Source organism: Colias croceus, chromosome 7 (assembly GCF_905220415.1).
Source record: "Colias croceus chromosome 7, ilColCroc2.1".
In the NCBI taxonomy this organism is placed as follows: Eukaryota; Metazoa; Arthropoda; class Insecta; order Lepidoptera; family Pieridae; genus Colias; species Colias croceus.
In genome coordinates, this window is record NC_059543.1 from 3833743 (window position 1) to 3859677 (window position 25935).

The 25935-nt window shown below is 32.2% G+C and overlaps 2 protein-coding genes across 2 annotated transcripts; both read left to right on the forward strand.

The window, feature by feature from the left end:
- Window positions 1-7310: 7310 nt before the first annotated feature.
- Window positions 7311-8420, forward strand: LOC123693216. Its single transcript, XM_045638216.1, has one exon. It carries the CDS (start codon window positions 7311-7313, stop codon window positions 8418-8420), a length of 1110 nt encoding a protein of 369 aa, XP_045494172.1.
- A 1078-nt stretch (window positions 8421-9498) lies between these two features.
- LOC123693003 lies at window positions 9499-10482 on the forward strand. Its single transcript, XM_045637870.1, has one exon. It carries the CDS (start codon window positions 9538-9540, stop codon window positions 10288-10290), a length of 753 nt encoding a protein of 250 aa, XP_045493826.1. The 5' UTR covers window positions 9499-9537; the 3' UTR covers window positions 10291-10482.
- Window positions 10483-25935: the final 15453 nt, after the last annotated feature.

The following is a 25935-nucleotide window of genomic DNA, read 5'->3' on the forward strand; positions in this document are numbered from 1 at the left end:
CTGAGCATGAATATCGAATCACTTGCTAAATGTGGTGCATACACGTTTACAATATTCATGGGTTACTCTATTTTATTTTCTACAGTTAAGTCATTTATTATAGTCTCTAATAGAGCAAAAGATAAACATCACAATTTGCGTATTAACGGTTATATCTATAAGTTCAGTGTTAGATACATGTTAACTATTAGACAATGATTAGACATATAGACAGGTGCCGTAATAGTTAACATGGGCCTTGTTTTCCCATTTACACTAAAATATTAAATGCCAAGTAACTGATGTTTAACAAATAACAATAACAATGATTCGTGTATTAATATTGTAGAAAAGGGATACAATTATTTATACAATGGATCGATTCAGATGAAATCAGATCGAGGCACCCTTAAATAAATAAAAAGACGTGTGGCACTCGGGGACTGCCGCGGTAAAGCTATTGCATGCTATGCCTTCAAGCCACACCTCCGCCCGTCGGAGTGGGGAGCGTGAGGTTTTTCGTTACGCAATTTCTGATATGCAATAGCTTAAAACAAATAAACGTCGAATTGTCACCATCTCTTTGAAGTCAGTTCCTCGCTTATTAATTTAAATGCAAATTCTTTCAATAGCTTCCAGGCATTTTTTGGTATGTATTTTCATTAAGAAACTAGTTTAGTATTCTAGAGCAGCCGGTTATTGCGAATCGGTAGCACGTGGAGTTAGCAGATATCGGTCAAGTTTTGTTTGACAAAATATAATATACTAAATAATAATAAAAACTCCTTTAAAACTGGAATAAGTTTTATCTAAAAAAATTGGTTTATTGTTGGTGGTATCTATATAGTTGATATATTCTAGGCCTATATTGTACAAATTGTAGGCTGGCTGTATCTTACCTAACCTTTATCTATACTTTCCCGTAAGCCCGTAAGCGGTAAGTATCAAAAATATATTCAATCCTAATTTATTAAATATATAATCTATATCTATAATATGTACTACTTATGCACTCACAACTAATATTTTCTTCATGAATACACGATGAAAGAAAAAAGCTTCAAATATCGTATTGTACGATTAAACGGGACAATACGTTGTTTGTAAGACGTTGATTGTACATATTTCATCAAATAGGCCTAATGGTAATCGAGATGCTTAATGTTCTTCATACAGTTCCAGAGGTAAAAGAAACTTCGTTATACTTTGATTTTGTTATTTATTCTCAATTAGATTCCTTTCTAATAAAATGATACTATATTATATACTTCATGTCCATTTTTAGACTGAGTGAAATTAAAACCACCGAAAAACAAAGGAAACTGTAGGTACATTTTCAATGGCGGATACGCTACGTTTTAGTTTTCGTGGATTCTCTCGAGTGCACCACACGGTGACATAGTCGCTCTTTCATAAACTTCATAACTATTTTCAACAAAAAAGTACCTTATTTAATTTTGAAAGATTTCATCTACCTTCATAATAAATTCATTGAAAGCTCAGCCAGAAAGGGTTATATTCAGATACTTTCTCATCTATCACATCAATTTACGGCAACATTACATTTTATAATATAGGTACTAGCTTACCGCCCGCGGCTTCGACCGCTTTGTCTAAAACCTAATAAATTATATACTTAAACCTTCCTCTTGAATTACTCTATCTATTAAAAAAAGCGCATCAAAATCAGTTGCGTATAGTTTTAAAGATTTAAGTATAGATACAAAGGGACATAGGGACAGAGAAAGCGACTTTATTTTATACTATGTAGTGATTATGTTCTCAATAATATGATCCTGTTCGTAAATATATTATTTTATTTGAGTAAATTTGAATTGTTTTATTCGAAAGAGAAAATCGTTTTATAATAATATGTTTATCAGTTTATAATATTATGAAAATCGTTTTATAATAATTTGTATTTATTGAGCTAATTCGGGCTCAGACAAAGGATACTAAATAAATTACGTTCTTGGAAAAATAAATTGCTTACAATGAAATATTGTTTCAGATCTTCGACACCGATAAATAACAAGTCCACCTGTCGTTCGCACGCCTAATATTGTTTCTTTGGAACAAATCTGTTATAAAATAACGTTGTAATAACCTCACGTATGAAGTTAACAACGAACTTTTCGAACTATCCAGGCCATATTAAAAGAAATGGCTGAAATATTCCGCCAAAATGAAGGAGGTTCCGCTTTTCGCTCTCTCTGCTGTGTGGGACTTGAAGTAAAAACTATACTAAATGTTAGTGAATTAATCAATTCTACGTTTGTTGTTCGGGTTTTAAACTACAAGTTTGAATTGTTTTAAGATCAAACTATATTCTATAGCCAATGTATAGCTATTCTTAAGACTGTAATGAAAGTATTTAATTAAGGAAAATGTAAAAAAAAACTACCATATAATCCATACTAATATTATAAATGTAAAAGTAACTCTGTCTGTCTGTCTGTCTGTTACTCAATCACGCCTAAACTACTGAACCAATTTACATGAAATTTGGTATGGAGATATTTCGATACCCGAGAAAGGACATAGGCTACCTTTTATTGCGAAATATGTACCACGGGCGAAGCCGGGGCCGACCTCTAGTATAGGTATAATGAGGAACGTATAATTTTAATTGCAAATGTTTATAAAAGCGACGTTTAATCAACAGTTTCAAATTAACCTATGACAAATAGTTTTGACGCGAGCTGTCGAACTATTTTCAATTAATAGGTACTACCTTAATTTGGTTCAATTTCAATTCTAAACGCAAACGATTTTGTGTATCCACGATTAATGAGTATTTCTAGTTTGTCGCTTTGGGAGTTAGTTTAATGAATTTAGTTATGTATTATTTAGGCTTCCGTGGACTGGGCCTTTGTCATGGATAACGGATGTTTGATAGAATGGAGCAAAAAATACAATATATACGAGTATATAATATCATATTTCTAACGTCTCTTTTTAAGTTTTATTCTTGTATAATCAAATGGGTCTAATATATGTCGATTAAATGGTATGTCGGATGAATACTTGGAGCCTAGAGGCATTTATTAATTCGACAATGATGAGGCATTATTATTTATTATAATATGTATCTGTAATCCAATATACATTGTAACTACTGAATATAGGAACATGAATACATATTATATGTAACTTAATACACAATAAATGCCGTATTCAATTCCCATTACATTTTATTAGGTTTTAACAATCTGTTATGCGTTAGAATTTAAATTAATGGCGAAGATAAGCGAGCAGATGCGCCATGTGACTATAATCTGATCACGCTCTGCCCATTTTGCATGTGCATCAGGATTGTGGAATTATGCTGCATCAATGAGAAATAGGAATACTGAGAATATAGTGTTCACAATTTGCCGCGCTGCTAGTTCATTTAGTTTTAATTACCTATACATTGTGTATAGACTCTATAGCTTATATCACAACTGTCTGAAAATCAGATGTTTACTTCATCTCTATATTGGTTAATAGGTATACGAAGAGATACGAAGTATTCTGTAATTTGTTTATGTATTTTGCAAATAGAAAATAACGAAAATTAACAAACCTATGTGACGTTTATTAATTATTTGCGTTATTAATTACTAGCTGTACCCCGCGGTTTCACCCGCATTGCTCCGCTCCTGTTGGTCTTAGCGTGACGATATATAGCCTATAGCCTTCCTCGATAAATGGGCTATCTAACACCGAAAGAATTTTACAAATCGGACCAGTAGTTCCCGAGATTATCTCGTTCAAACAAACAAACAAACTCTTCAGCTTTATAATATTAGTACCTGTAGATAACAAATATGTAAGACCCTAAGAGGCAAGTACTATATATACATTAAAGCACTTTGTTGTACTTTGTATAAATAATTATAGATATTATTTATCTTATGATGTCAGCGCAGATATTGAATTACATGAAATCTGTTACCCCCAACAACTTTAGGGATTTTCGCGTCAGAAACATTTAGCGAAGCCCTCATTATGTTCTGCTGAAAATTAATGCAGTTTGATAAACTCGACGTCACATGTCGGAAACCATATATACCTACGGCATAATTTTCACATATTCGACATTATAATATATTTTATAATGGGTGTATGATAATTGATAGCTCCAGAAAGTAATTTATTAGGATTGGAACTCATGTTTTGCCTTTATAGAGTAATGTTACTTAGAGTATAATTAATTAAAAAGCGAGCTTCATTGTGTAATGAACATAGATGTTTGCTCTGTGTCTGGGTGTTAATTATCTATTTAAGCATTTATTTCAAATTATACATGTATGTTTATCAGCCATCTGGTTCTCATAATATAACACAAGCGAAAGCTTAGTATGGGATCAGATCGTGCCGTGTGTGAAAATTGTAAAAAAAAATACAGTTCTCCGGACAAAAAGTAAATGTCATGTAGAGAAAACGTAAATATGTACCACGGACGAAGCCGGGGCGGACCGCTAGTGAAATATAGATAATATTTCACTAGCGGTCCGCCCCGGCTTCGCCCGTGGTACATATTAACGTTTTCTCTACATAAGAACCATCCTCGTACTTCAAGGAATATAATAAAAAAAGAATTATCGAAATCGGTTCAGCCGTTCTCGAGTTATGGAATTACAACGAAAAGTGGCATTGATTTTTATATATTAGATATATATATATATATATATAGATTATTATTTATGTAGAGTAAGTAACAAAAATAGTCTATTACCTCTCAAAAATATTATTACTGACGGTTATTTGGGCTTTCATTCTACGAAATAATATGAAAATCGCAAATCGTTTCACGGAAATAATATTAATTACAACGTTCATTACAACAAAAATTGAATACTAGAACAAAACTGCAAAACTAGTATAGGTAGTTAAATACTTGAAATGTTTTGCATAATTTCTATAAGGATAATAAACGACTCTTGGTGCCTTTTCCCACAAATTCTTGGTAAACCTTAATAATTACTGTTCTAGATTCTCCGCGGAGAAATGCCCCGAATACCAAGTATCATGCAATTTACTACGATTAATAGTGAATTTATTGTTAACTAACATGTCTTACCTTTATGTAGGTCGATTTAAGTGTTGATTTTATTATAAAAAAAATCTAAAACTCAAATTATATTTTGTCGCTGTTTAAAAACTACAAATTTTTCGGATAGTCCTTTTCTTTCTATCTCAATATATTATTTGCAGCGGTGTTATATACATACATATAATTAATCATTAACAAAAAATGTGTCTACGCCTGTTAAACTTATTATAGCAATCATGCGCTTCAACAACATAGATTGTCATTTTTTATTTATTATTTATTGGCCGGGTAGAATGTATTTTTTTCACTTATCTAAAAATCTTTGTACAAAGGTGTGTCGGTCTCGAAAATAAATTGTTTTTAAACGGAATATTGAGTTTCCCTAAAGAAATTCCAGTTCCCAAGCCTAAAGCGGGAACAATTTGGCGACCGTGACAGGACCAAAAACGGATGAGTTATCTACACATCTACGCAATCTTTTTGGGACTGATTCCTGCCGAAAGGGATACCTAACCTGCTCGTCTGAACAACGCCACATCTAAAGTGTCGTGCCGGAGTGCAGCTCAAAATTCATACAAAGTTAAGTGCAAATCCTTAATTCCTTCCGTTCCTAACCATAAAACAATTTAAATTATAGCAATTGATTTATTACCTAACCTATTCTCACATCCTCACGCCACATTCCCTTACGTAAATCGTAATTAATTTGTTCAAAATTGAATTCATTTTTTGTTTACAACAATCTCGTATATTATCGCCCCTTCTCGCTTATAAACGCCACTTCGCCGAATAATTTCAGGAGCCGTCTTCTCAGGCGACTAAATATCGCTCGCACGATCTTCTGCGCAGCAGCTGCGTGTCAGCAGCAGCCCGGCTACCAGCGGCAGCTTCCACCAAGCGAGGAGCGTGAGATAAGCATTTTATTTCTTCCATAATTTTATCAAGCTTGTTGACGTGCATTTAAATAATTAATTAATCGAAAAATAATTACATAATTTGAAAGTAATTACATACTTCCTTTTCATAACAATATTCAATACAACTATTTTACAAAATGTCTACGGAATCTAATCCAAAGTTATTAAGAGATTCATATTCAAAAAGGTCTGCTATTAAAGGCCAAATTACAAAATTTAAAAATTATTTGGACAGAATTAGCGAGTCCACTTCAATGGATGAAGTATTAATGGCTGAATTTAAATTGAAACTTAGCAAATTTGAAGCATTGTCAACAAAGTTTGATGTGTTGCAGACCGAGATTGAGGTTCTAAATTCTGAAAATCTTGATTCCGAGATTGATGAAAGAGACGACATTGAGAACGATTTCGTCCAAAGTATTGCTTCTGCTAAAATAATTATTAAAAAATATGATAATTTATTTAATGACAACGAAAATCGTAGAAAATCGATGGCCAATGAAGACTCTTTCCATCAAGACTCAAATATTAGATTACCACGAATCGAGATCTCAAAGTTTAATGGTTCATACTTCCGTTGGCTAGAGTTCCGCGACACATTTTCAAATTTGGTTCATAAAAACAAAAATATCACTGATATACATAAATTTCATTATTTACTTTCTTACCTTGAGGGTGATGCGGCACGGATTGTCTCTAATCTCGAAGTGTCAACAGCAAACTACCAGGCAGCCTGGACGCTACTTTGCGACAGGTATAATAACAAAAGACTTCTTGTTGATCATCACTTAGATTCTTTACTTAACATTCAATCTTTAACTCGTGAGTCCGACAAGTCACTACGTTTTTTAGTCGATCATGTTACAAAAAATCTTCGCGCCTTGTCTAGCCTGGGTCAGCCTACTGACTATTGGGATGTACTTATAATATTTATTTTGTCTTCTAAATTGGACAAATGTACTCTTGTTAAGTGGGAAGAGTATCGAAATACTATTGATGACATTCCAACTTTGAAACAATTTCAAAGATTTTTAATCAACCGTGCAGATGTGTTAGAATCTTTAAATCGCAATAAGGTTGGCACTTATAATGAATCACAAAATAATTCCAAATTACAATTCACGCCACGTCTCTCACAACTAAATTCACAAAAAAATAATCAATCTGATAAAAAGAAAATTACTAATTCATTTTCTACATCTAATCAAAATCAATTAAAAGTTTATCTTTGCATAATTTGTAACGGAAATCACAGAATTTATGACTGTCCTACATTTAAGTCTAAAAACATTCAAGATAGGCTGTCGTATGTAAATAAATATAAATTATGTCGAAATTGCCTCAGACAAGGGCATCCTGTCAGTGACTGCCGCATGGGTTCATGTCGACAATGCCAGCAAAAACACAACACTCTCCTCCATAATTCTAATGATGACGTCACTGCCAACTTCAGCACAGATGAGCAAGTTGAACCAAACGAATCTGTAGCAGCCTTTTCTAGACAAATGTCCAAGCATGTTCTCCTATCTACAGCATTGATAGAAGTTTTTAACCCTATTAATAAGCAGGTAGAAAAGGTTCGCGCTCTCTTGGATTGTGGCAGCCAGTCTTCATTTATCACTAAATCCCTGCAACGGAGAATGTCACTAAGAACTTGCCCATTGCAGGCAATAAATGTCATTGGGATTGGCAATGATTCTTCTAATACAGTGTACGAAGGCTGTCTCACTCAAATAAAATCTCTAAATAGCAACTACAGCGTCACTCTTTCATGTCTTGTTCTCAACGAATTGACGGGCCGCTTACCTAAGACCCCAGTTGATATTCAAGCTCTCAAAATACCTAATTCTATTACTTTGGCGGACCCTGAGTTCTACAAGCCAGCTCCGATTGAAGTTTTAATTGGAGCAGATATCTTCTGGGACATTCTAAACAGCGAACAGCTTTCTTTAGGTCCTAATAATCCTAAATTGCAAAATTCTAAATTCGGCTGGATAATAGCTGGCCCAATCAACAATTATTTTAGCAAAGAAATTCATTGCAATCATTCCGGAATTGCAAACCCTACATGTAACGAAACTCACAAAATGCTCACAAAATTCTGGGAGCCTGAAGAGCTTCCCCCAAAAACTTTTCGAAGTCAAAATGACATAGCATGCGAAAAACACTTTCTAAATACCACCACTCGCATAGAAAGCGGCAGATTCTGTGTGAAGTTACCTCTAAAGGACTCACCTGACTGCCTCGGCGATTCATACTCTCAAGCTAAAAAACGATTCCTAAATCTTGAGAAAAGACTTAGACGAAATAAAGAACTAAAATCGAAATACGTTGAATTCATTCGTGAATACGCTGATATGGGCCATCTATCTGAATCACCTACTCTTATTCCAAATCCATCATATTTTTTGTGTTGTGGTTGGACAGGAATGTGGGGACGAAATAATCAAAAATATCATTCAGCACGACTTTTATGTCGATGATCTAATCACCGGCTGTGATGATGAAGATCAACTTAAATACATTCAAAATTCAGTTTCAAACGCTCTAAATTCAGCTTGTTTTCCTCTACGAAAGTATAAAACTAATTCAAAAAACTTGTTCCAAAATTTACACGAAATTAATACAGAACATTTGACAATCAGTGAGTCGTCGAGCACTCTCGGACTTTGTTGGGATCCATTGAAGGATGCCTTTAGTTTTCCTATCGAAATTCCACTTCATAGCGACAAAATCACAAAGAGACTTATCCTCTCAAGTTCATTTCGAATCTTCGATCCTTTAGGTCTTTTGAGCCCGTGCATTATTCAACCAAAGATTTTGCATTAATCAATGTCCATACAGCCGTCGAATCTGAAATTAATTTTGATTTTAAAAAATATTCTAAATTTACAAAACTTCAAAGAACTTTTAGTTACATTTTACGATTTTTACACAACTCTAAAAAACAAAATAAAAACAATAAACTTACCGACATTTTATCAATTGACGAATTAAATAATTCCTTTAATTTTATTTGCATGCTGTCCCAAAAACAAACTTTTAGTTCTTAATTTGATAAGTTGTCAAATAGTAAACCTTTAAGCCCAAAGTCAAATATTTTATCGTTATCTCCATTTTTTGATCATCAGGGGAACCTTATAAGAGTCGGTGGCAGGCTCAGTTCATCTGAATATAAATTTGAAAAGAAGCATCCCATTCTTAGATTCAACTCATCATGTGACGAAGCTTCTATTTGAACGCGAACACGTTCGATCTCTGCATGCAGGACCGCAACTTCTGTTGTCAATTATCCGCGAGTCTGTTTGGCCTGTCAATGGCAGAAAACTAGCTAGGCGCGTTGTCAAAAACTGCGTTAGCTGCACACGTCTTCGTGGTCAGACCTATAATCCAAAAATGGCTGACTTACCTGCAAATCGCGTCAACGTTGACTTTCCCTTCAAGTCTGTTGGAGTGGACTATGCGGGCCCTTTCTTCATTCTAAATCGTAAAGGACGCGGTGCTAGAGTAGTTAAGTGCTACTTATGTCTGTTTGTGTGTTTGCGCTTCAAATGAATTCACTTAGAGGTCGTATCTGATTTGACAAAAGACGCTTATATTATGACACTTCGCAGATTTGTGGCACGCCGTGGAAAGCCAACCGAAATATTTTCCGACAACGGTAAAAATTTTGTTGCTGCCGCGAAAGAACTAAATAATTTTCTAAAGGCTAATCAAGAACCTCTGTCTGAGTTTGCTGCTCAGGAGGGAATAAAATTTTCTTTTATCCCCGCTTACGCTCCTCACTTTGGTGGAATATGGGAGGCCGGGGTTAAGTCCGCTAAACATCATATAAAGCGAGTCATGGGCAATACCCATCTTACGTTTGAAGAGCTTTCGACATTGTTTGCTCAAGTTGAGGCTATTCTCAATAGCCGTCCTCTATGTCCCATGTCATCTTCCCCGAATGACTTCCTATCCTTGTCCCCAGGGCACTTTTTAATTGGAAGACCATTGAATGCACTACCGGCTCCTTCATTGGATAACTCTAAAGAGAGCTCCCTGGATAGATATGGCAGACTTGAACAAATCCGCCAACACTTCTGGAAGAGATGGCAGAAAGAGTATATATCAGAAATGCAACTACGAACAAAATGGAAGATTGACAAATCAAAAATAAACGTCGGAGACCTCGTACCGCTTCAAGAGGATAATTCTCCACCACTTTGTTGGCGCATGGGACGTATCTTTCGATTATTCCATGGAACAGATGGCGTTTGTCGAGTTGCGGACGTCGAAACTACAAGAGGTTGCGTTCGAAGACCTTTGGTTCGACTGTGTCCTCTGCCCACTTCTGAAGACCTTCAAGCTTGAAAACCTACGCTTTTCACCGGGGGGAGGATTATGTCTACGCCTGTTAAACTTATTATAGCAATCATGCGCTTCAACAACATAGATTGTCATTTTTTATTTATTATTTATTGGCCGGGTAGAATGTATTTTTTTCACTTATCTAAAAATCTTTGTACAAAGGTGTGTCGGTCTCGAAAATAAATTGTTTTTAAACGGAATATTGAGTTTCCCTAAAGAAATTCCAGTTCCCAAGCCTAAAGCGGGAACAAAATGAAATAACATTTCATAAAATAATTATATCAATCTTATAAAAAACAAAAACGATTACAAAATACCGGAACCGTAAAATCATTCAAGAATAATATTTATTTATTTTTAATACCCACTAAGAGTTTTGTTTACGTTTTACTTGTTTTCAATATATTCCTAATTCCCACCTTCAAGGCTACGGGCAATCTTTTGTAGCTTCCTAACAAAGGTCAGAATGTACGTCATCACATTTCTTCTTTCATGAGTCGTTAGCGCTGAAATAACGGGTAAAATATTCAAATACATGACTTTAGCGTACTGCTTAGGCCTCAAAGATGAACAATATTTAACGCCGCCTTCCATACAGTCGACAAACAGGTGGAAAGATGAATAATTTAGCATTAATGTGAACTTTACGTCCAGGGAAACAATGGTAAATTATATAATAAGACGAACTAACATAGCATAACAACTAACTTACCTACTAGAATAGTTTCATATTATGTTGTATTGTGTAAAGTTCCCGGTGGAGACTTAAAACCTGGCTAATAGAACTGAATTTCGAAGTGTACTTCGACTTGCAGAAAGGTTCAATATAAACACATTACCGCCTGCAATTTCCTTACTGTTAACGCTCCCAATGTCGTTAAATCATGTCTTTTGGACATCGTAGATAGGAATTTATTCAAGTGACTGCACGAGTGAATTCAATGCAAAGTAGATTCTCTGCTTGACTCAAACATATTCGATTTTATCGGTAAATGTCTTAGCTATTCGAAGTTACTTTATATTTTGATTCTGATAGGTATTTGTTCTTAGAATTTTGTCAATATCCTGTTATTAATGGGTTTGGTAATTAAAAAATTCATTTTATCGCTCCATTTTAATTCTCGAAATTAATAATAAATAAATTTCAAGTAAGTCTAAATTTATACGTATTTATAGAACAAGATTTCAAGCTCAGCTGTGTTATAATTAAGCGCAGAATAACACATTGTTTGTCGGTATAATTGAATCCCATCCACTGACATCTCACGTACTAAACGGGAGCAAATTGAAGAAAATCCAATCAAGTGGGATCTGTAGCGACGATTTGTTGGCTGTCAGGCGTGAGGCGACGTCTTGCAGTGCACTATGTAAACAAGCAGGTGAAGAGAAATGGCCTGTACTAGTCGGATCACGAAGAATATTTATGTTCCTGCCACGAAATGTGCCAGCTATGAGCTCTAAGGGATTTAGCTGTGCAAGGATATTTTCATAATAGGCAAATAATAAAGAATTGTTGAAAATTTTATGTCCAAAGCAGAGCAGATTTATGAAAACCGAAGCTTCCGTCGGGAATGCCGGTCTTTGATGATATTCTCGGAAATATAATCACAACATTCAAAGTCCTTGTCCCTGTTGAAAAAAAAAATACATAATATTTTAAAGTTATTTCTGGCTTCATTTATTTATGTAATTATTTTAATTATTGTTCTAGACAAGATAATTATTTGTGTTGGGACTTTATTTGGATACATGAAAAAACGTAATACAATCCTTATACATGCAATGTCAAATACCTTATAAAATATAAGTAAGTAATCTAAAAGCGATAAATGTTTACGACACCCAGAACATATTACGACGCCACTCTATTGTCGTGTATTATTTACTGATAAATAATTTTCATTTACGAGGTCTATCACCCTCGGAACGCTTCCATCAATGTAATAAAGATCGTAGGCTTTATGTAAATAGGACCACTAATGAATGAATAAAGACGTAAAACATTTAATTACTACTGTCGTGATGTTTTATTGATCACGAACATATTTTATTTATTTAATACTTTTATTATAGATACATATTTTTTAAAAAGGGAAAAGTAAATAACATTACTTAATAACTTAATAATAACAATAACAGTAAGTTCTATAAAATTGGTAACAAAACTTAAAATAACGTATATATATAAACGTATAAATGTATCAATAAACTCTACAAATTAATTCGTGTGTTATGAAGTTATTATTAACGTAGTATTTGGGAATTATTCATATTAATTTATTCATTAATAATTGACTATCTATTAATTTCGCTGAGCTTGCAAATCTGATATGATTTCTGATTTTAGTTAATTATTATAGTGATTCATTAACAGATTGATACCTATTAATTAATCATTCAATTTACGAAATATATGCTGGTGCCTGGTAATATAGCAAAATGGGATATGATATACTTACCTATCCTATCCTATCTGAGGCTCTACAGCCGCGAGTGGGCCCTGGCCTGGTCCAGTACTTTCATCCAGACCCCGCGATCCCTTGCCCGGGATCTCCAATTCTTTACACCGATCGCTTCCAAGTCCTGTTCCATATGATATACCTACCTACTCAAATTCCAAGAGTTCTCAAATAAAACCAAATATAATTTTGTAAACTTATATGTTTTTCGATTATGCTTCTATGTTTTAAATATAAATTACCTACGACTTTTTAAGTAATCGCTTTTGTAAAGCTTCTTGGTGGATTGATTTGATCTGTATTATATTTCTTTTATTTCAGAAGAAACTAATGAAAAAAACATTTATGGAGGTAGTAGTTAAGTAGATGCAAAACAAATATAATAATTAATTATTCCTTTTAAACCACTGCAAAAGTGAACGTTAGCGTTTCCATTAGGATATTCCTAATCCTGCGTATATATTCACAGTGAAATTGGAAACATAAGTGCCGTTGCTTTCTTGGTTAAGATCTATTGAATGAAGTAAAATTATGGGATTCTTTATTTATTTGCAGTTTTTTCTGTGACGTAAGTCAACGGTGTAGATTTTTCGATTTCTTTTTATAAAAAAATTTGTTTGACAATATGAGTACCTACAATTCGAAGATTTTTTTACAGACAAACACTTAACTACTTAAGTGTTTTCTTTTCTAAATAAAATCTTCTACAATAGAAAATACTACTGCTAGATTAATAGATGTAGCTTTCAATGTTTGTTTTAATGGATCGAGTGTCTGCTTTCAGTTAGGTAAATTAAAACAGTCAAACAAAACACTTAGTTCTTATAATATTAATTAGAATTCGAATAGGTAAAATAACGTTAAAATGAGACACAAACTATAGATAGACATTTAATAACTATAGTTAGTTAAGCGTGGTGTTCCTTAAACACAGCAGAAATACTGCGAATCTTATATTTGCAATTTTATGACTACCTTTCTAAATTGGAGCTTCTTTATGGAATTCGTTTAATAACATAGTTTGAATATCAATTTTATTTTATGTAAGTATCTTGTTACGTATTTTATCTTTTATTTCGAAACTGATAAATTTCTTATAGCTGTGGAAAAATCACTGTGGACTTAACAAAGCCGTCGCGTTTTTCTTAGCTTCATTAGAGGTGTTGAGACAAAGGTTTATGAATGAAGTCGGTATCGACTTGCACCCAGCTTCTTCTATTGTGTATTGGAAATTCATAGTGAATTTTTATTTTCCCTTACTTTGTTCTTAAAGTAATACTCTAGAGACATAGACAGAAAGGCTTTTATTAGCAAGTAATATTGCAATTTGTCCTGTTTTTATTTTTAAACTGATTAAATTATTTTCATTTACTACACGTTTTTATGTTTTATTTTTATAAAAGATATTACAAGTATATTTCGGTATCAAATTTAGAACATTTTTCGTATGTTCGTCGTTGTTCGTCGTATTTTCTTATTCAGTGCTACGTTTTGCTACGGCGTAGAGCGACTACTTACAAGCTGTATACAGCGATATGAAAACACTTTAAAAAAGAAGACAGAATATCTTTTTGTAGTGTATTTCTGGAAACGTGATAATGCTAAATACCAAATATAAAATTTGACAATACATCCAAATATAGGATAGATTTAATTATCTTTTTATACGAGCATATTAAAAAGTCTTCATACATAATGTTTAGTTACTATAAAATTGTATATCTCTCTAGTCATTGTTTATTTTTTTATACTATACTAGGTTTCCGCCCGCGGCTTCACCCGCGCAGTCAAAGAAAAACCCGCATAGTTCCCGTTCCCGTGAGATTTCCGGGATTGCGTCATTTTCCCGGGATAAACAGTAGCCTATGTCCTTTCTCGGGTATCAAAATTTCTCAATACCAAATTACATGAAAATTGGTTCAGTAGTTAAGGCGTGATTGAGTAACAGACAGACAGACAGAGTTACTTTCGCATTTATAATATTAGTATGGATTTAAGTTGTAATTATGAGAAGGAACGAAATAAATTAACAACTCTCATTGTATATTCCACGGGCGTATAACTAGTATAACTAATACCTTGGTTATACTTATTGAAAATTTCTTCATTGTGATGAAATTTTTTGCCACTTACGTCAAACATTATTAGCAATGCAAAAGCTACCTTTGACCGACTAAACTCTGAAGTGAAGCCGTTTTAACGGCAACCTCTCAAAATATGTGCTAACTGCTTTTGATCTTATCAGGTAAAGTAAAATTTTTGTGATACCTGCTACAAAAAAAAGAGTTGAGTTTGATAAAAACATATTGAAGGTCATAAAACAATATAATAACTTCGAAGAATTTATTTACATACTTAACTACCATCGCTCTTAGAAATAATATTATTCCTTATTTTTGTATTTACTATACGTAAACATATTCGATTATAATTGTTTTCGAATCGATATACCTAATCCAATTACTTAATATAAAAAAAGAAATATTAATTACGTTGTCTTTTCAAACTATTGACTTAGTAGCAAAGACTATAATAAAGCAACTTTGCTAGCGACTGGCGTTAGAAATTGACTTCAAAAAGACAAAATTTATAACGTAATAATGTATATTAATTTTTCATTATCAATATTATTCTCCAACTGATTTCTGCTCTAATTGTGCGAGACTTTTTTGGGTCCTTTTATAAATTTTCCGTGAAAGGTGGTGTTTCTTGTTAACTGAGCTAATAAAATTAAATATCGTGATTTATTAATTTGTATTGACACTTCTTGTTTCATTATTTACCTTTGTCGAAGTTTTATTTTTCTTTGTGAAAAAATTTCACTAATGAATTGCTTGATTGGCTGTTTTGAGAGTACGTTTATGATTAGACAAAAGTTAAAACTTTGATGTTTCCGAGACTAAGAAGGTTATTTCACAAACAATAATTAAAAATTAGTTAAACTTTAGCACGTACTAATTGAATAGTTACATTTTACGATCTTGTAAACAACAAGGAATTAGCAGGCAGAAAATTTGGAGGACTGCCAATATAACTTTAATTAACTTGTTGATTATAAGAGAGAGATAGCTAATAAACAATTTGTTTAATTGCTTATTTGTTTTTAAAGGTAGATAAAATTTGTGTTACTCAAATATTACGATAGAAATTGATAGAGAAATCGTTATAGAAACCACCCGTAGGTATCTGTAAAAATAAGGCTTTCGATGATATTGCGTTCTTAATCTTTATATAATCATGTTTAAAATGGCCGACATTTTTGGCATTTAATCCTTAAAATGACACGTTACGACAAAACCTTCAATAAAATCAGTATCTTCACGAATACTTCTCGAGTAGAAGAGCTTTTTTATTTTGTACTAAATAAGAACCGACACTTTCTGACCGATTTTGATTATTTTTTCACAGATAGAAAGCTTTTATCCCGGGGAAACCTGAACGAATTAGCACTGAGTGGTTTGTTTAAAAAATCACTTATATTATGTTGCTAGAGTATTAATTACAACATTGAATTAAGGAATATTAACTACAAAGTAACATTAATGTTTCAAGGCCGATATAATTTAAAAGTTCGAGCAAGCGGAGTAGTAATTAATGAAAAATTACAGGCAGTCGGGAAAGTAGACTGGCGTACGTTAATGAAGCTATTTCTTCCAAAAATTAACGAAGATATACAGTCGCAAACTCACAAGCTAGCTTGTTAAATTCTGATTTATTTCAGTTCACATAATTTAAACAAGTGAAGTTATTTACATTTGAAATTACCGTCACTTCTACAAAAAGGAAATTGTTATTTTAGCTGCGGCGAATATACACTTTTACCACCTTTTACTTCCATTAGGATATTTAAATTGGATAATAATATATATGTATGTATTTATTTATTTATTTATTCTTTATTGTACAACATTCTTATAGAATAAAAGTAAAACCAAATCATTCAAGATCATTCTTCTTTTTATACGAGCATATTAAAAAGTTTAAAGATATGTAATATAAGATTTTAGTCTTGAATTTGACTTCTCGGATTGACATAATATTTGTAGAAGGAATGAAAGAGAGAAGCACGTTTTTATATTTTAAAAATATTTTTAATTTTTCACAAACAAAAATAATGTTGTCGGTCAGACATTGGTTTTAACTTGGTTTTAACCATAATCTAATGAGATGTACAATGCTATGAATGTATGACATATTTATAAATATTTAATAATACCAAAATAATACTAATTAACAATATATAACATAAGTTTTTGCTACACAGAGTGTGTCAATAAAGTACACAACAATGAAACTGAATTAATTAAAGTTAGCCCCTAGTCCAGTCAACTTTCAAAATAGTCTAATTAATCTTCCTTACTGAGAACATTACTATTTAATCTGTGTATTAATCATATGAATAAGTAAAGTTTTGTAAAGTGTTCTGTTTTAACGAGAATTGCATTTAATCATGATTTTTTTAATAAAGTAGTAAACAAGATAATAATTAATAACAAATGGATGGAATAATTCTAATCGTAGATCATCTAAACTCTAAAGTAATAAAATGTTGTATTTGTATTTGTGATTAAATGTATTTTCTTTCTTTCATAGTAAACTTATTGTATGCGTATACACAGACTTGTGAAACATTATTCTCTTTCTTGTGCAGTTGGCGTAATAAGGCGTAACCTTAAATTCAGTAAAACCTAAACAGTGGCCAAAAACGCTTTAATAGATAAATACTACAAGTTTTATCCGTTTTATTGTTGAAATATAAATAGAGAAATAAATGGACACATCGGATTACAATACAATGTGAATACCTACAGGACGAAACGTAAGTTCGTAACGCACAGTTGATTTGGTAAACGCTTTAATCGAAAAAGTGAAACTACGAATAATTGTGCTATGTATTGTGTATAAACGACAGGGATTAGAAATTATTGTAATAATATGACGTTATTCATTCATATCTTTACAAGAATTGGTAAGAAAATAATTAAAAATTATAACGAGTTTAATAGAACATAATATGTATATGTACCTATAAAATCGATCATCAAATTCACGGCTGTTAGGAATAAAGATAAATAAATGGTATTCTGGAGGTATTTCAGGTTTACATTGTAAAACACCTAAAGTTCGTATCAAATATCCATTCATATGCAAATTCGAATGCTTAACAAATGTAAGATCCATATCGTGCTCATAAATAATCCGGGAAAGCTTAATTTCTATAATCCGACACGATTCGTTTCTGCCAATTAGGTCCCGAGGTGTCTGTACAAGTAAGATAAATTGGGAGATAAGTGTACCTACCTTACCTTGTCCTTTTTCCGCAAGGTTATTGATGAAGTTATAAAGGCAATTTTAATTGCAATAAATTTGTTGTGTTTTTTTAGGAAGAGAAATGTTATCACTTAAATATTAGATCAACTCAATTTTTTGTAAATTAATAAGAATATCAGGAATCAGTACTTCTTTGTAACGTACAAAACTCAAACTCAAACATTTATTTGTTTAATTGGACATCTTATAAAAGCACTTTTGAATCGTCATAACATTTTTTTAACAATTTCCTTATACAATATTTTATATTAGGTAACGATATACTTATACTTACCTATTCATTCACCCAAAAATATATAATTTCCAACTTTTACTAAAATTTTAATCATGTCAGTAATTCTAGGAAGTGTTTGTCACTTTTCCTGTTTATTATCAGTGTGTAAAAGGAACGGATGTTACGTAAATTGTAACTCTGAATCATTTATCTCGGCGAAACATTACCAAGTGATCCATTCATTTGTCTAAACTTTGACTTGCCGGTGTGTCATTTGTATAAGACCGTTATTAATTACGATTTATTTATTTAAAATGGCGTCACGTAGATTTACTTTAGATCTGAAATAAACAAATTATACTCAAACGGAGGTTGAGCTTTATTTTACAACGCGTAAAATCTCTGAAACGATAATTGCAATATATTAATATCACCGTGGTTCTCTATAGTATTAAATACAAATAATTCGCTAAGAATTGGAGTGTGTAATTATCTGATTTTAACCTAAATTGAGCATGTAGATGAGTTCTTAAATTATATGGTAAATAAAGGGTTGAATTTATGATTAAAAAAACAAATACAAGCAGACACAAAATTGTGTACATTTTTTATTGCTCTTTATATCCACTTTGCTCAATATGTTGTGAAATATCGTGAATTGTTAGCGAATTTGTAGGAATAAGAAATCGTTATCTAAATATTACATTCATTCTAATCAGTCAAAGAAATCACATAATATAAAAAATAGGCAAACCATTCGAGTCTGTTTATCGATGTGGAAGAAGCAATTTTTCCCACAGCATGGTACGATATATTTGCGATATTTATTTGGTGAATGGCAGTCAAGCGTTTTATTTGACAAACACACATTAATCTCTTCATTGCCGCCATTTTATCTCGCAAATTTAAGCCCAATTGACCCCTGTTTTACGCAAAGTGCTTTATCAATATAACAAAGCGTATACACATTTGCATTTTTAATTCAACATAACAGTTTTTAATAATTAAGTATCTATTCTATGTGATACGTGAATGATCTTCCTTCTCCAGTTGTTACCAGTGGCGAAATGCCACAAAAGATAGTATGAAAAGACCTTTGCACTGGTTTGGTTAAAACCTTCGCTTTGTTTGAATCGTGGTAGAAGTATTGTAACTATTTTATTTCAATTTATCAATAGAGAACTCTACATGGATAATCCCTTCAGCTTACATATAATATTAAGCACACAGCGAGAAATGTTTTAAAAAGCTTATGAAAGTGATTTTATACCGAAAAAGCGAGCTTATAGTTTATTATAAAAAGAACATGGGAAATTTATCAGTTGACGATCGGCCGTTGTGAGGTTGATGACGCTAAAGCAATCAGTTGGAAGCAGATGTGCTTCAAGCTCCTGCCGCTAGAAGAGATTGAACGGAAAACGTGAAAAATAGCTCTTACCATATTTACTTTGTATAAGTAGTTCGTTACGCTTGATAAAAAATAGTCACACTTTATGTTCAGTATCTATCACAGTCTTATTAAAACACTCTGAATAGAAGACGTTAATATTTAGTTAAACAATATACCTTTCCAGAAATACTGTCGAAGAGGCAAGGGCACTCCAAACCAATTATCTAAGACATATTTTATTGAATTACTAAGTTTAAGCACGACTGCTGAAACCGGAGAGTATGAATGATTAAATTCTTCAATTACGCTGAGAGAATTAATTTGATAACACGTTTTATTAATTCATTGACAGATACCGTGTGTTTACAAGTATTTAGATTGTATGTATGTTGGTATCTACATTCTACATTTCAAACAAGTGCAGTATAACATGAGTATAACTGAGACCAGAATAACGGAATTTTGGATCAAAATACGTATTTTTATAAGGCATTATTGACATTGTTTAAAACAAGGCCTTACAATTGTGGAAGTAGAAGGCCTTCTAAAAAATAAGTAGGCTTTCATTGTTCAACATGTTTAAAAATCTAGTCGGATCTTGCCACTTTGTCTGAAGATACCGTAATACGCAGCTTACGTGCTTCGTTTGATTTAATACAATATGTAATCCACGTTTAGTTATATAATAAGAAGGTCACTTGAAAATTGATCGAGGGAGTGAAAACCAAATACATATATATATATATATCAAAAAAGAATTCCTATCATAAAAAGACACATGGATGAATGATGAAGATATTATATATATTTGACTAAACATAGTTCTTATTAAGTTTCCCTTTTAATGTAGAGATTAAGGCATACCGGAGGTTCGGGAGGTATATTATAACATTTGGATACGTTATTAAAAATTGTTAGCGAAGTAATATGTCTTACGAATTAAGACTTACTTATTGCCTTTCAATATTTCCTCATCGAAATCATAGTAAGACTCTCTTTGGCGATTGTTAATAAAGCGCCTTGCTTTATCATAAAATAATTAAAGCAGTGACAAAACCAAGACGTTCCTGCAAAGGTTTTCCAGCTCTATTTACCAGCTTTATTACTAAAAGCTGAAAAGGAAGCTATTGCGCTACTTCTACGGTTTAATTATAACTAAGCGCTTTCGAAATATAATACGAAAATGTTATATTTGAGAATTTGTATAGGTACGTTGAACAGCACATTTTTAGCTCATATGAACTTCGGTCTACGACCGGAATGAATAAATTACAACTACAAACATTTATTCTTCCCTGGTAAGTAATTTACAATTTTATGTTAATCAAAACATAATAAATTTTCATTCTGTATGCGACTCTATATCAAGTAACTCTATGTTTTATAAAACCTTGAAAATAATTGTTTGGAATAGCCACAGGTGGGCTTTCTCGCTTATTGCTTTTGTGCTGTCAAGTTAGTTCTCTTTTAGATGTATATTATGTAGACTTAATTATCTCATTCAATTCAGCGAACGACAGCACGTGGACATACAAACATGACAAAACTTATGTACCTATATAATTTGTGTTTTATGGCGGCACTTAAAACTTTCAGAAAAATAGGACAAATTGTAATTAGAAAATTCTCAGTAAGACACACAAAGTTATGACCTGAAAAACTATCATAGATTTTTTAAATTGATACCAATAATGCAACAGAAATAAAAACGTTATACATTACGATCCGTTACGATCGTTTATACCAGAATTTAGTAACTTTTGCAAAAATACAAGAAATAAAGTCTTAGTATGAATAAGAAATGAAAATATGCTTACACGTGGAAAGGACCACTAAGGCTACCGGTTTTTCAATAAAATCTCAAAGTATCCGTTGAATAGTTTCTTTATGCATATTTCAGTCATAAAGCAAGCGTATTTTTTATCCTTCTTCCATTTACAACATTTTAAATTACCGGCTTCATTGCTAAATGTAGGTATGTACTTACCGTTGAGATTGAGAATCGCCTAGCAAAGCACCTATTACACTACCAGTGCGTAGTGATGGGTGGTGGTATTTTTTCTCTGTATAAAAAAGAGTCTTTACTATTCCTGCTTAGTATAAGGCAGCAATTTGTCATGTCCATTATGCACGGGCATTATGCTAAATGATTACTACTTTATCCATACCATATACAAGGTTAATTAATTGTCAAGGTTAGTTGTTAACGTGCAATTATTCTTTTAAAATAACTGCCCAATGTTTTAATAATTACATGCGGACGTGTTTAACCCAATGTTTGATATAATTACGTCATGTTAATTTATGGCTACGAATACTAATTAGTTTGATAGATGAAACAACGCAATAGAGCAAATTATGCTAAGTGCATCATGTTTATTCGCTTATGCGAATGTTAAAATTTTGTACCTGTTATAAAGTTTCGTAAAAAACTAATATTGAAGTTAGGTGAAGTTACGTTGTGGTGTCCACTTCACGTTATAAATAACATATCAAGAGTGCATGGTAAAATACCAATCTATATATTATCACTAGAATCTATATATATTGTTTAAGCTAGATAAGGAGGGCGGGCGTGTGGGATCAACTAATATGATATACAACCATCAATCAAACGCCCACAGAGCTTTTTTTTTTATGTCAAACAAAGGTTTCCAAGCCAATGCGTCTCTTTATGGTAAGCACACCCTTAGTACATATCTTTTAATGATTCTATTATATGATAGATTGACATAAATATGTTTTGTTCATAAGGACGACTCCGCTCAATCTGTTGTGGTAAAGACAACTAATAAGTCAAAATTATGCGAATATCTTCTTGTGTCTGGGAGAAATTTGTTATGAGATATTTGTAATTGCTTTTGAGTGTTGATTACATGAATAAATGGGGCTTTTATTGAATAATTAATTCCTAAATTAAATATTCAAAGGTTAGAAAACAAACGAGGTTGACAATGTCTTTAAGAAATTTTGGTAATAGGTAGTTATGAAGTGCGATTTTACTTCTTAATATAAAACTCCACTTACGAGATATTCGTTCAGATACTCTCATTTATTTAAAACCTAGAATACCTTATATTTTATTATGAAAAATTATATATTAATCTCACGTTTCCTCCACATAAATTCATCGCTATGAGAAATGTTGATCTCCGTAATGCATTTTTCATGTTCACCATTCTCAGCAAAGTGTAACAACTTCAAATTTAACCGAGTTGCGATTATATAATTTTTTTAATAAAGTTTATGAAATTTAAGTTAACTTTTGTCTAGTTTTATAATGCTTATATAAGTTAGACTTAGGACTAGGATTTCACTATTTTCGCCCCTTAGAAAAATTACCTAGGTACATAATGAAATCAGATCATTTAATCATAGAGCTTACTTTGTAAATACCCATACCAATTGTCAAAAATAATTTGTGAGTAAATATTAGTCCGTATCTTCCCTAATACATACATTGTTCTTGTTGTGTCAAAAAACTATTAAATATATGTTCCACATAATTAACGTTATTTTCCATAAATTTCATAAAAAAACCCACATTTCATGAAATAAGTAATTTTAATACCCAAATGTACGACTGACACAAATATTTAGCTTCAGAGATTCAACGTTTATATCTGCTGCTGTCTATTTGATATTTAAATTCATATTTTATTTAATTAGAATCACAGAGTAAATACTGTGAATTTTCCCATTTCTGAGGTTAGGTAACCTGAATATCTGACTTTCTGATGTGCGTATTAAAAGTATTGTATATATTTTAAAAATAAATAGCTCCTTTTTAAGTACGTATCATTTCTAAGCCTCTATAACTGTAAGTAATATGCATTTTTTGTATTCAGAATAAAAGCTTTTTGATAAACAACAATAATATTTACATTCCTCTAGACAGAAATATAATTATAACCATTTTGGTACTCAATATTATTGAAAAATTAAATTTGACGTCTAAATCTCGAACATTATTATTTATTTCACCTCTAACTCAAAATAAAAAAGAATTTCACCACTTAATCTTGGATCAAATCTGTCAAAATAAATCCTCCATAAGTTGAAAAGTCTGCTTACTATTTTTTGGCATCTCCCTTGATGTTCGTCTTATAGAGGTTTTAGTGCAAACCTCTTAAAAGAAATAAAAACACTTATCCTTAATATTGCGTCAATTTTATCAATAGTCTTATCTCTTAGTACTGTAGTTGGAGTGATAAAGTTAAATGTAAATAATAATTAATATGTTACGTTAGGATTAATTCCTTGAGTCATTGAATTAATTAAGAAGGTCGTGAAGCCGAGATAAATCTAGAAGCTTTAAACTATACGTATACTATCCTTCACATTCATGTTTATTTGAAATTAGTGAGTTACAACTATTAACACAATAAACAAAATGAAGAATTAATAAAATGTAGGTTAGTAGAGTTGATTCAATTTGAAAAAATTCAAAACCTTTAGAAATATTGCGCTGCTATTCGCATTAACTTACAAACTCGTTCGTGAGGTGCACTGCTATTCTATTATTGTTTAATGTTTTTGTGTTCTAGTATTGAAAAATGTCAAATAAAATTAGGGATTATAAGTAAATCCACTTGCAGAAGGAATAGGGTAAGGTCAAGTAACCCGCCAGCTTTGTCTATTTTCTTACAACACGTAACATCTTTCCGTGATAAATATAAGGCCGAAATATTGTTATTGAAATAGAGGTTATAAAGGATGTTCCAGCGGTTTGTACTTTCAAATATTATAGTCTCTTTTACGTCACTCGTGATATGTTACCCCATTACCTTTTATGGACCATATTTCATATCTTAAGACGATTCTTTAGGTTTTGGCCCTTAAAAAACTGTATATACTTTTGCAGGACATGACGTGTCCAGCCTAATGTAAAGCAATACTTTATATCTGAAAAGATTTTTTATTAAACACGCGGAGTCTGTGATTTTCTGCGGAAATATTGAAAACTTTTATATAAACTTTATTTGAAAGACGCTACGCAATGATATACATTCAACTGTTTATTTTAGATGCGAGCAAGTTCTCATAAGTCTGTTAAAATTACGTCATTCGGTTACTTCATTGCGACATGAAAGACGGATAAGAAAAATAAACACACTTGCATTTGTAATTCTTAAACTGTATCGTATGTCGTCTTACTATAATCCAGCTACAGTCTTCTGATCCATTCGGGTGATATCCGGATAAAAGTAGCTTATTTGGTAATCTCTTTGATATATATTTGTATCCCATTTAATTCATATCCGAATAGCTATTTAACTTTCACGCAGGAATCTCGTCGAAATCATTTCTTGTATTTACATCGGACTTAGAGCACGATTATCTCGTTGTAATATTAACCCGACGACGACGTTCCGAACAGTAATTTCAGTGAACGGGCAGACTAACCATTGTACCCGGGAAAAAGTTGTAGTACAACATTTTCTTTAATTTCTAAATGTATCTCAAATACAAGGAAAATCTTTGTAGCTTTACACTAGCTACTTCTTGCTAGAATACTTGCCAGTTCTATCCCTTTTTAAGTCTTTAACATTTTATGTCACAAAACAACTTATTCTATATTTTATAAAACATATAATATAAATAAAGAGTCGTTGTAACAACTATAAAGACCTGTTGCAATTGACATTAAATTTCAAAGAATCCTTCCCGCTTTTCCATTATAGGAAACGTATTGAAGCCGTAATAGGCGAAGTAACGGTTTCTTTTATTGTGACCATGCATTGATGTTTAATATAAAAATTTTACAATCGCTTTTTCCTCGACACCTCTTGTAGTATATTAGATTCAAACCGCCCTGGCTAAGCCCGGAAGTTTAAAGCAATTATCTATGCTCGCATACCGCCTGCGGCTTCCCTCGCTCCTCACATTATCTTGTGGTAGCCGTTACTAATACCAGCAAACTATTTTACTTGTCCTACTTTTTAATTTTAAACAAAATAAAAAAGTTCAAGCGTGGACATTAAAAATGAGCATTAAAAATACACACACATTAAAAATAAGCAAAAGTGGCTTTTCTAGGTTTCGCCAAAGAAAAAAAAAGCACATAAGTGCTGTTTGCCTTTTGCGAATTCCTTAGGGCGTTGCCCCGAGGTTACGAGTAATGCCTACTAGAAAAACGGTGGAGCTTTGACATGGTGAAATAATTTTCTAAGTTTACGAGTGTCTTAGTCTTAAATCGTCACAAACAAACAAAATCTCCAAATGCTCTTTTGTCAAGAATACCCAGATTAATC